The 12182-nt window shown below is 41.3% G+C and overlaps 1 protein-coding gene across 1 annotated transcript; it reads right to left on the minus strand.

Annotated features, from left to right (window-relative positions):
• Window positions 1-447: 447 nt before the first annotated feature.
• Window positions 448-12032, minus strand: VPS37A (VPS37A subunit of ESCRT-I). Its single transcript, XM_033160293.1, has 12 exons — window positions 11763-12032; window positions 10658-10732; window positions 9492-9606; window positions 8908-9008; window positions 7171-7384; window positions 5987-6057; window positions 5241-5368; window positions 5095-5153; window positions 4942-5010; window positions 3242-3385; window positions 1892-1972; window positions 448-778 (listed from the first exon to the last, which is right to left on the minus strand). The coding sequence occupies exons 1-11, from the start codon at window positions 11921-11923 to the stop codon at window positions 1892-1894; spliced, it is 1218 nt and encodes a 405-aa protein (XP_033016184.1). The 5' UTR covers window positions 11924-12032; the 3' UTR covers window positions 448-778.
• Window positions 12033-12182: the final 150 nt, after the last annotated feature.

Here is a 12182-nt window from a genome sequence, read left to right on the forward strand (position 1 = left end):
CGATTTCCACACATTCAAGGGCAAAAATGGAGCAGCTGTAAGGTCTACCCATACTCTTGCCCTTCTCATGTGGTGCTAGAAACTGGGAAATGACTCTTCCTCTAGAATGAAGACCTGATCCCACAAGCAGCTAACTGTGTACTGTGCACCTCAATAGGGTGCAAGGCCATTTTCAAGTCTCCCAGCCTTTTACCTGCCACCACCACTTTATTTCAATAGCAATGTAGTGTGCTGCTTTCAACATAAAAATGGTTGAAAACTGGATTTCAAGAAACAGAATTCTTTTTTTTTAAAGAGGACTTAACATGAGAGCTTTACCTCACAAACTTTCCAACTTACTTTTAAGTAACCAACATTTCTACATCCCCTGCCCCAGCCCAAAACAGCAAATGTTTTAATACAAAAGTTATGAATTATGTTGTATAAAATTTAAAAATCTAGTCAAAATTACATGTTTAAATATTTAATCTATAAAGTAGGTGGAGAGAGAAGTAGGAACTTAAATAGGATAAGGATTATCAATAATAATGACAAGAAATATTTAGTGCAAACACTGCAATAGGAGGATTTCTCGGATGAAATGAGAATAGAAAGACTTCCTAATTTGTACCAAAATAATAATAATAATCATCATCATCATCATCCCAGTTCTGTATACAGTCTCTTCTATAAACCCAACAACCTTGATGCAACACTTATTTGCAAAATAACAGCTATATGAAAATGTGCTTTGCTGGATTCATTCACTCGCCTCAGAAATTCTATTTAGCTGGAAAACCTGTGAACACAAACATAACTACAGTTAGTCAGATTTCTCATTGTACACAAACATAGCTTCGCAAAGGCAGGCTTCTAATTAATCCAGGGCAGAAAGCTTCCTTTTGCTTCCTGATTTGCTTGCGTTATGTGATAAAAAAAAGAAAAGGAAAGCTAGAATCAAACAGCCATGTAATGCAAAACTCCATTAAGCTATACTGGGAATTCCTGGGATTTGTACATTTTATTAGCTTAATTCAAGACAAGCTTAAGACCCAGAAAAGTGAGAATGGCAGAAAAGTGAGCTTCTCTTGGGAATTACAGGGACAGAGCTACCGGTAGCTAAACTGCATAGAAACATATTCATGTATGCTACTACAGCGGCAAGAATGTTACTCGCCCCAAAATGGAAAGAAGCAGAAGTCCCAGCAAAGGAAGAATGGATACAAAAACCTATGGAATATGTAGAAATGGCTAAACTTACCAGAAGAACCAAGAAATCAAGATAACAAACTTTTAACAAAAGAATGGAAATGGTTTATTGGATATTTACAGATAAATTGTATACAGATAAAAACATTGGCAGGATTGTTGTAATAACCTGCAGTTTCATAGGAGTATATATTTAGATGAATAAATGAGCAAATTAAGTTAATTAGGATATGCAGAAGATATTAAAAATAAATTTAAGGAACTGCAGAAAGAGGGGGGAAGGAAGTCAAGTTTGGGATGTCAATGATTGTAAACGTCAGTGAAATGTATAAATCTGAAAAGTAAGCGTCTGGCAAACTCCAGCCCCTGGTCAATGCCCTCCCCCTGCCAAAAAAAACCAAAATGAAAACAATCTCTTTGTTGTCACTCTAGGCTGTTTCCCCTGCCTGGTTTTGGGGGAACCTCCTTCCCCCCCTTGGCCCAGCACATCAGCCACCCCACTCAAGAGGGTCTCATGACAGACGAGAGAGGCATTTCTGGAAACTCGGGATGCTGCTGAGGAAAGAAGGGGTGGGAAAATCACTTTCTGCTGGCCCTTATTTACATCCAGGCTACCATTTGTAGCCAATGGTTTTGTGAACCAGCTTTGGCTGTTGGATTCGGCACGCAGGGCAACTCAAGTCTGAACATTGTGTGAACATACCTATAACGGAGCATGAAACTGAATGCGCATTGCTATTGCCTGTTGAAGCTTTTCTTCTTTGGCTCTTCTACAGTGGCAAATCTAAAAGAGAAACACAAGTGAGCATTCATCTGTAGCCACATGCTCTATATAGCATGTTTTTTAGGGTTTATGGGCCACATCACATGAATCAACTCAGATATTTTATCATGGAGCATAATTTGCTAACCAATCACATTGCATTTGATCATTTTACTGTGAAAATCAACAGGGAAACAGACCACATTCCACAAGCTGGCTTTTGGCTTCAAGTATGGGACATATTTTGGGACACTACTTTTATTAGCTGCCACAGAATTACAGTCTCCCCTTATGCACATGACTTAGTTCCCCTGATTGACATGGAACAATAATAAAAGCTGTACATTGTTCACCCATAGAAGCTTCTAACCACCAAGTAATCTTTGCCACTATTGGCAAATGTAAGCAATTTCTACAGAACTTTTAAATCTCATTGACTTCGGTGGGAGAATTTAGTTTGTTGATTTGTGGAAAAGAACTAAAGAGGCTTAATTTTGGTGGAATCACACCCCATTAGCCCAATAATTTGTGCCTGTGCAAACAGACTTCCTCTACTTCTTCTCTCCCCATGCCCTCCCCATTTCCTCTGGAGTATTGGGGGAATAACAGAATAGATTTGGGGAGCAGGAGAATAGAAAGTCCTGTTGCACTAACAGCACAGGCAAAAAAATTTGTGCTAATGGTACTTGATATATATATATATATATATATATATATATATATATATATATATATTTAATTGCTGTTTCATGGTGTGAATTATATGTAATTTAGGCTGCCATCCTAAACCCATTTACCTTGGAGTAAGTCCATTAAGTCTCTCTGAAGTCAAGGAGGCTTACTTCTGAGTATTGGGTTTATTCGTGTAGTGATCTCTTTTGTACTAGTGGACTTTAGAAATTAGCTGTCCTTTTTTGCATTCCAATATTTAAAACAACAATTCATTTGAGAATATTTAGCAAATCTAAGCACAGCCTTGCATATTACACCACACCGAGCGTTAAAAGTACTGAGGATGTCGCAAAGATTATGCCACAAATTGGTGAGATACTTGGACAAGAGCTGGTAGTGAAATGCAGGAAGGCTTGAGGATAATCTCTCTACACAAGATAGCAACACAGTTCTACCATACAATTCAAAAAAGAACAAAAAGCCTATTTTTCAAAACTGCTGAAGAGAATCATTTTCTACCCCAAAACAGATTCTCTGCTGGACATTTTCATTCTATTTATTAAGGTTTCAGTTATGCAAAACATAATTAGCTTTAAAATGTAAGAGAATTTCACATACTGTTCTCTTCTCCATGAAGCTACTAAGAAAGTCATCTATTTCCGTTTTCCCTTCTAGAAAGTCTTCTGCAATAGTGTCAGACTCTTCCTCAGCTTCATGAGCTGCTACTTTCAGTCTTGCCTGCAGAGCACTTGCACTACAACTCTAAGCATAATTGGAAAATGTTTGGAGACAAAAAGATTTGCGGTTGCAAAATTAGATTAGTAGGGATGTATTTGGTAAATTGATTGTTCTGACTGTATTCTGCTTTAATATTGCAAAGCCACTCTTGGGGGGGGGGAGGTTTTGTGAAGGGTATGAAGACATATAAATCTAATAAAAGAAAATCTGTAGTATGGCTATACTTAGTTCTAATTTAGAAATATTGAGGAAGAACAGAACTAGTAACTTTTTTGTTTATACAGATCAAAAGCTACATGCAGCCTTTATGATTCCCAGAAAGAAATGTAAGGTGGTCAAAGGTAGGAGACCATTGTTAAAAACAAGAGATGAAACCTAGGAGCTAAATGGCACCTTAAGCCAACAACGGAATGTCTAGGCGTGCTTTTTTATAACAAGAACACAAAGCTGAAAATGAATGAACTGCAGCTAAAATATGATAATCATTTTTCACATGGTCTAGTCCTTCCCCTGCCCAGCCCCCTAATATTTTTAATATTCTCCAGTCTTCAGAGAGCAGCTGGAAGTGGGGAGGCAGAAAAAGGTCCTCTTTTCCTTCCACTCTGCAGTTTTAATCTGAAATCTTCGGTGCAGTTCTGTGCCCAGAGCTCAGAAACTGCTGGCGCTAATGAAATTCCCAGTTGCAAAAAGCGCCTAGATCAATGGGAGTTTTGAACACTGTAGGAGACCTGTGTTTCTCAAGATGTTGCTGGAAAACAACTCCTACCTAAATAATAGCAGAGTCTGCTGTAATAGTCTTTTTCTCTCTCTTAATTGGTGGGTCTTACAGAGCAATCCTAACCCAGGCTGGATAGCAGCAGGGCAAGACGGATGCAACATAGCCACTGCTGCATCTATAGCTCTGCTGCTGTTGCTGGCCGGGGGGCAAGGCAGAGCAGGCAAAACCCAGCTCCACATTACGGCAGTCTAGGCAGCAGTGGAGGTTCTAGTGCAGTGGTTCTCAATCTTGGGTCCCCAGATGTTTTTGGCCTACAACTCCCATCAACTCTAGCTAGCAAGACTAGTGGTCAGGGATGATGGGAGTTATAGTCCAACAACATCTGGGGACCCAAGGTTGAGAAAGGCTCTTCTGAGCTAGCCCAGGCACACCATTTTGAGATTTTCTGCTGGACTGGGAATAGGGACCCCTCTGTCCCATGCAATGTGGCCGGTCTGGTCCCCTGCCCTATCCGGCAGATCGGAGGTCTGGATTGCAGCCTTAGGGGAACATTGACCTAAAATGAAAATAGTACAGCCTACTATCTCACGACTCTACCACCTCATTGTACTGCATGGCAGATCACGGGATCAGGCACAACCTTCCAATCTTTAACCTACTTTATAGGGTTCCTGTGAAGATAAAATGGGGCAATACCCACTTATGTTTCTTTGAGCTCCCCCTTCGGATATAAATGTGAAAGAGGCGTGGAACAGACCTAAGCTAGCACCTATCACTGCATCTTGTGATAGTGAAATCCGTAAGTTAACTACGCACGGGGAAAAAGCACTCCCTTTCCATATGCAAGAGGGACAGAGCTTACCTCGCCCAGTTCATGCTGCCGTTGCATCTTCTTTTCGAATATAGCCTTCAACTGAGTAAGCTGTTCATACTAGAAGAAAAGAATGTCTTGACAATCAAACTCAAATATTTTCTTTCCGAGCTCCAGAAATAATTCCCCTCCCCCTTCACTTACTTTATCCAACACTGCTTGTCTTTTCGTCTCCAAACTTGGTTCCAATAAGAGGTTTTTTTCTGCAAAGTAAACCCACTGTTCAATTTTAGAAGGTTACTGTTTACTCTCACGTTACTCTTTAAATTACAAGTATTCTGAAGTCTTACTTGCTAGCTCTTCAATACTTTTCACTAAATCATCCTTGTCGTTAATGACTTGCTTCAACTGGGGCAGATTAACAAATTGTTCCAGGAGGACATCTTCTTGCTCATTCATGTCTGTCAGCTGCGATATGCTGCATTTCGAAAGAAACACACCAACGTTTAAGATCACCTAAACATTTTTATCCACAAAGTGGAATGTAAGCCTCAAGTACCTCTTAGGTTCTAAGTCCTAAACCTCTCATTCCTCACCTTACTGAAGATGCGTTGCATGCAATTTCATTTTATGAACCCGATGCTGCAATTTTTTCAGCTGAAACACCCAGATGAAGATGACTGGAAAATTTTGTTTTCCTCCAGAATAGGAACACTTCTGAGAGAACATGACCTTGAGCTAACTGCTTGTGCTATTAAGAAGCATTTTGGCTCCACTGAGATTGGAGAGAGAGCGCTCCTACTCTTTTCAGCCTGCAGAAATGTCTTCAACCCACTTGTTGCAATATCCTGTGTTCTGGGGAAATCACTGTACAACTAATCTGATTACAGCCACTGACGGATCATTTTCACGTGCCAATGTTTCACAATTGGAAGTACTTCGTTTGAGGTTTTCTAAGAATTTCAAGTTTTCTAAGAACATGAAAGAACTGTGTTTAGTTTCTCTAAAGGCAGTTTTCTAGGTGCAGATCTAGCTGAGTGTGGAACTGGTTTGTACATGAAAAATAATACATTCTTAATGATATAAATATTTTTACCTAAGTTCCAATAGTTCTGGAAATGCATCAGGTACATCAGGCATTTTGTAACTGAATCCATTTGGGCTCCCCTGAAAAGTTTATCAAGAAGGCAAGACAATGAATGGTATTTCCCCCAGAAAATAGATCATGACTAACAGATTTGTGAAGCAACAGAAAATTATTTCCTGTATGACTATAATATGAAAAGAAGACTCAGTCTAATTCACCAGTATAGAATAATCCATTGGACATAAACTCTAATAATGAAGCAACAACAAAAATATATCTTAAGCCTCTATGACACAGATTTTGTACTTGGGAATACTCTATGAATTTATACCATGCACAAGTATAGAGATAAGATGTGTTTTATATTTTTTTAAAAAACATTCTTTTTCCAATATGTAGGTTGAAGGATAATCAGACTGCGCATATGCTCAATTGATAAAAAATATTGTTTTTCAGATCATTGGGAAGAATTCCATTGCGTTCTTCCAACAGAGCAATCCTCCCTCTGGCTGTTCTGGGGGATCTCCTGACCCCCAATCCACTCTGAAACAGCAATTCTGACTCATCTCCCACCCATAGTTCTTTGGATTGTACATGGATACGGTGCATATGTAAACTGCCTTAAGACAACAACTGGAGTGAGGAATGAAATTCTGGGCTGTATCCGACTAATCTCTACTCAGAACACAGCCACTAAAATTAATGTTACTTGTGCCCATTAATGTTACGTCCATTAATTTTAGTGGCCATTCTCAGCGTATACCAACATAGGATACAACTTTCCGATATAATCTTAACTGGCTGGTGACCCTGGGGCTCACACTTTGGAGGCATGAAATACACTTGTTTGAGTTATATGGAGTAAGTTTGAGAAACCTCAACATGAGGACATAATGCTTCTCTTGATCTTATATTGCTTCCAATTAAGCCATATAGGTGGAGCACTATATTGTTGTCTGGTTTATGTGGGCAATACAATTGGAGTTGCTGCTTATTTTATGCATGGAGTCAATCTGGACATATGGTAGCCTTTTCTGTCCCTGATTTTTTTTAATGAAATCTATATAGTGACTTCATAAAGCACCTTAAGTTATATTTCTGCCCAAACTCCCCAAATCCTTTTATATGATCTGTGGTTGGGATTAGCAGGCGCATAAAAAGTTTGAATTATAGCTATCACCAGACATACACACCTGTGATATGGTTTCTGCTGTTGGAACAGGTAACGGCAGATCTGATATCATGCCAAAGGAAGGAGCCGCAGGTCTGTCTGCAGCATAGCCAGAAGAAAGTGATTCTGCAAGTGGCACAGATGTTATAGACCTACTTGTATCTTGTGGTAGGTATGGAGAAAGAAACGGAAAGTTCTGAGCATAGGGAGGAATTCCAGCTGGTTTGTTGTAAAGGCTAGGGGAAAAAGGAGGGAAACAATTTACCATCAGCAACAGTTTCTGGAGTGTTTTCACTACTAACTCAAAGGAAAGGATTGCTGAAGTATAAGGAAAGTATCTTGTCAAATACCTCACAATGATTCACTCTAATAACCCGTTCATCTGTACCAAGGTGTCTACCAACATTGCCAGTGTAACACCTTCTAGGAAATCAAGTGGCCCAGCTTTCAATACATTTTAGCCCAAGCAATTATCTGTTGGCATATCAAGACTTCGGATGAGATCGAATCAATGACTTTAGGCATGCCCAACTGCTCTGTGCCTACCTGGTGGGATTTTTTTTAGCTCCCCACCCTACTTTAGAAAAGCAGACACGCTCCCCCCAGCCATATTACACATTACCTTTCAAAGCCCCCTCATTTCAAAACAGATTTGCAATGCGGCACCGAAAGAGGAGGGTTACTGTTAGAGAAACGCAACCTTGAAGCCCCTTTGGGTATGTGAAAGTGGTGACAGTTATTTAATGTAAAACATCAACGCAATCCCTTATAGAGATTTGTTGTTGTTATGTTAGTGCATTTTGTCAGGGTTACAGTGGTGCCCCGCTAGACGAATGCCTCGCTAGACTCTAGCGGAAGGCTGCCCTGCAAGACGAATTTGTCTATGGGGCTGCCCCGCAAGACGAATTTGTCTATGGGGCTGCCTCGCAAGACGAATTTTTTTTTTCGTCTAGCGAAAACCACAGTTTGCATTGCCGCTTCGCTAGACGAAAAACCCGCTAGACGAAAATACTCGCAGAACGAATTATTTTCGTCTAGCGGGGCACCACTGTATTTGAACTTCGACTCTGCTGAGTCAGAAAGTTCTGGAGATGGTAGATATGGCCTAGCTCTTTACCAGAGTGGTTAACCTTTGGCCCTCCAGATGTTGTTGGAGTATAACTTCCACCATCCCTGAACAATGGCCATACTAACTTGAGCTTATGGGAGCAAAAGCCAAACAGCATTTGGGTGGTCACAGATAAGCCATGCTCTGTACTGTAGCTACGGCAATGGACCATCCTGCTCTCATGAACTCCTGCCCTTTGTTTCCATGTGTTGCACCTGTGTCACAGGATAGCTACTCATGCTATAATTTATCTGTATCCTTCACAACCAATTTCAAGCATTCCTATGCATATTTATAAGTTGAGACAGATCCAGAACTAACAGTTTTATCTTAAATAAAAATAGTTATAGTTTGCTGTGAAACCCAAAGTAGTCAAACTGTGGTTTCCAATTCTAGCCTGGAGGCAAAACATGTTTCTGGCAGTTTGTCCAGTTTGGATATTACTGCAAATTATACTTATTATGAACCGGTGAGGGAGGAACAGTAACAAAATGTGCACAGTGGATAGAGGAGAGAAATTGTTTGGCCGTGATATCCAAATTGGGCCCATAGCTTATCAACTCAAGTGTAAGGGAAACTTTAAGAACACTACTAAATTATGTATCCAGCTTGTTTGCAATCATCACCCTTATTTCCTCTGTTTACACTTACTATGGAAATGATGTTGAGCTGGGAGCCAAAACTGGAGGATTCTTCCAAAATTCATCAAGTACACTTTGAACTATTTTTCCAAGGTCTGAGTGCATTGTGAACTGTTAAGAGATTAAAAAGCTGTATTTAATTTGCACAATTAAAGCATGATATACAAGGCAAGTCATTTTACACTGACACCAGGAGGTGGATACAGGTGTCAGTATTATGCATTATTTGGCCCCAGAGGCTGTCAATACAGAGGCCTCAATCTGCACAGGAGCTGAATTGTTTCCATGATTAAATACAAACTGGGGTGCTAAGTATTGAAATAAGGGAACATCAGCTCTGCAGAATACATATACAGGATTCTTTTTTTAAAACCAGAAATAAACTCTGGAAAAACATCTAAAATGCTATGGCTTCTAGTTCAAAAACTAATCGTAAAAAAATATTTCTTTTTCTACACTGAGCACATACTTTAATATTTCAATAAGTGCATTTCATGGAAAACTTTTTTTTGCAATAGAATATACTTGCTGCCACCTATGTATCCTGGAAAAGACATATACAGTTTATTAGGAAAATGACACAATTGTACATACATTGCTTATTAATGGGCAGGCCACATACACTCCTTGTTTGTCCATTAAATGATGCCGTATTGGAGGGAAAACACTGATGACTGGTTTTTCCTGAGGAAACTGGGGAGGAAGCAATCTGTGAACACCAAAATATATTACCATTACTTTCATGTAAATAAGATATCTGCTTTTTAAAAAAAATCTCTATTTGAATACTCTTCAGAGCATACGGTTTGCAATGTCAATGAAGGCAATTTCCTTCCTTACAATTACTACTGTACTCTATGGACAGTAGCAACGTTTATCATTTAAATTATACTTAAATTATATCAAATGTTAATTTCAACTATTTACAAATACAAAAAACAAACAAACACACACACACACACACTCCATAGGCCAAAGCAAGCTAGTCAAAGGTCTTCATCCTCTGTCAACAAATCAGCAAACTATCTTAAAGGTCACTGTATACACTCAGTCAGTCCCAAGCTCATCACTCCCCTGTGTGCAAGGAGAATGAATGGTACAGGTACACTTGGCCAACTGTGTCTTGTTCTAAGGTGAATATGCATGAGCTGTGCTGAGCCTCAGGCTTGCACACACTCTTTTATCCTCACATGCAAGAGGAGCAGAGTGTAAACCTTCACTTTGGACTGTACTACAAAGAACTACTGCAAAACCAACCAAATGAATTAAAACGCTGTGGGTTAGGAGCTCCCTGCTCCTGCCAACCTAGAAGTTCGAAAGCATATCAAAGTGCAAGTAGATAAATAGGTACCGCTCCGGCGGGAAGGTAAACGGCGTTTCCGTGTGCTGCTCTGGTTTGCCAGAAGTGGCTTAGTCATGCTGGCCACATGACCCAGAAGCTGTATGCCGGCTCCCTCGGCCAGTAAAGCGAGATGAGTGCCGCAACCCCAGAGTCGTCCGCGACTGGAACTAATGGTCAGGGGTCCCTTTACCTTTACTACAGTTCTGCAAAGCCAACCAAATGAATTATAACAAACCATGACCAAAAAGTTCTTTCAGGTCCTGGGTTGCTAAATAAAACAGGCCAATTGTGTTTTTGCTCACCTCAGCCCCAAGGTGTGAAAATCTGACCAATCTTTAGTAGAGGATTGCCTTTCCCAAATTGTGAAGCACAGCTTAAACATTTAAAGTGACATATAAATAGATCACACAGTACTCACATGTTGATATTTATTGTCAGGTTGTTTACAGTAAATGGCAATCGATACTCCACATCTTTTTGTATTTCAGCTATACTGTTAAGAGAAATGTAGGTATTTACCAAGGGTCACCGGAACACTGAAAATAGACAAGCTTTTAATGATGCCAGCAAGTTAAACTTTTTGAAGTCCAAATGGTTTTAATGGGAGAGTTAAGCTAAAAGCTCTCTGAGGGTAATTCATAGAACCTTAGAGCTGGAAGGCACCCAAGGAACATGTAGTCCAACTCCAGGCAATGCAGGAAAATGGTTTAAAATGTGCTTAACTTTCACTGGATATGCCCCATATTCCATTCCTGCTACTTTTTGTCATGCAGACTTGCAACCAAAACTAAAAGAAACTTGAGTTGTTATGTGGAATGGGCTTTGAAGGCAGTCTGGTGCCTCCAGCTTTTTTGTTTTTGTTTTTTTTTGGTACCAGATAGCTATCTGGAGCACTTTATACCCCTGTACAATAGTTAATTAGGATTGGTGGGCCAGGATCTCCTCTCTCGGCCTCATTCGCAAACACAGCCTGCCAGCAAATTTGGTTGCCACAGACGCCACTACTCTTCTCTCTCTTGGTTGCATGTGCATTAATGACTAAGCCATTTATTTTTAGATTCAGTACTGCGGCGAGTATTAGCTTCCCCCCATCAGCGCCGCACCCACTTTCGCACCTTTGCCTGTTTTTTTTCACAACTGTGGCTCTTTCTTCCGGATTTCGCTTCAGTCACCAACCACCTTCGGACTAAACACTTCAAGTCACGCTCCTTCCTTCGCGTTTGAACAACAACAACAACAAAAACCACCTGGTCTCCCAACTGTATGGAGAAGCTGGAATAAGCTCCTCTATCCGATTCAGAGCAATGATAATTGCTAACCGTCGCGTTGCGGTCTAGATCCTTATCCGACAGGCATTCCCTGTAAACATTGTCAGCCGGATAAACACCCGGCTCTCTACCCGCAGCCGAAGTTTATAACTCCAGTTCTGAGAAGGGGGTGGGGAATAAACTGGCCAATTTGTTTCCCCCCCCCCCTTCTCTCTCTCTCTCTCTCTGACATCCCCATCCCCCCTAGGCACTCACGCGGCGTGGGCGCTCCGCAGGGACTCGATCTGCCGCTGCTTCTGCTGCTGGAGGCTGGTGAGAGTCGGCGGCAGCGCGGTTCCACCGGCCGACGAGGGCGAGGGCGAGGAGGCGGCCCCGCCACCGCTGCCGGCTTTGGAGAGCGGGAAGAGCCAATTCATCCTCCGCTTCGCGCACTGAGCGGGGCAGAGCGAGACGGGGCCCTTCCTTCGCTGCTCTGCCGGCGCCGCTCTTCCCGCTCCCGGCTTCGCTCGACACCCGTCACAACAAACTCCCTTCAGGCCGCCAACCTCCCTCCTCCTCCTCTTGCTAGAACAGGAAGCGGTTCCTTGCAGTCGAGAGTGCCTCCCCCCCCCCCGCGTCATCGCCGCTCGGCATCCATTGGCGGGAGCCGCCGCCAAGATCAGCCCGATTGGCTGA

Source organism: Lacerta agilis, chromosome 9 (genome assembly GCF_009819535.1).
Source record: "Lacerta agilis isolate rLacAgi1 chromosome 9, rLacAgi1.pri, whole genome shotgun sequence".
NCBI lineage: Eukaryota > Metazoa > Chordata > Lepidosauria > Squamata > Lacertidae > Lacerta > Lacerta agilis.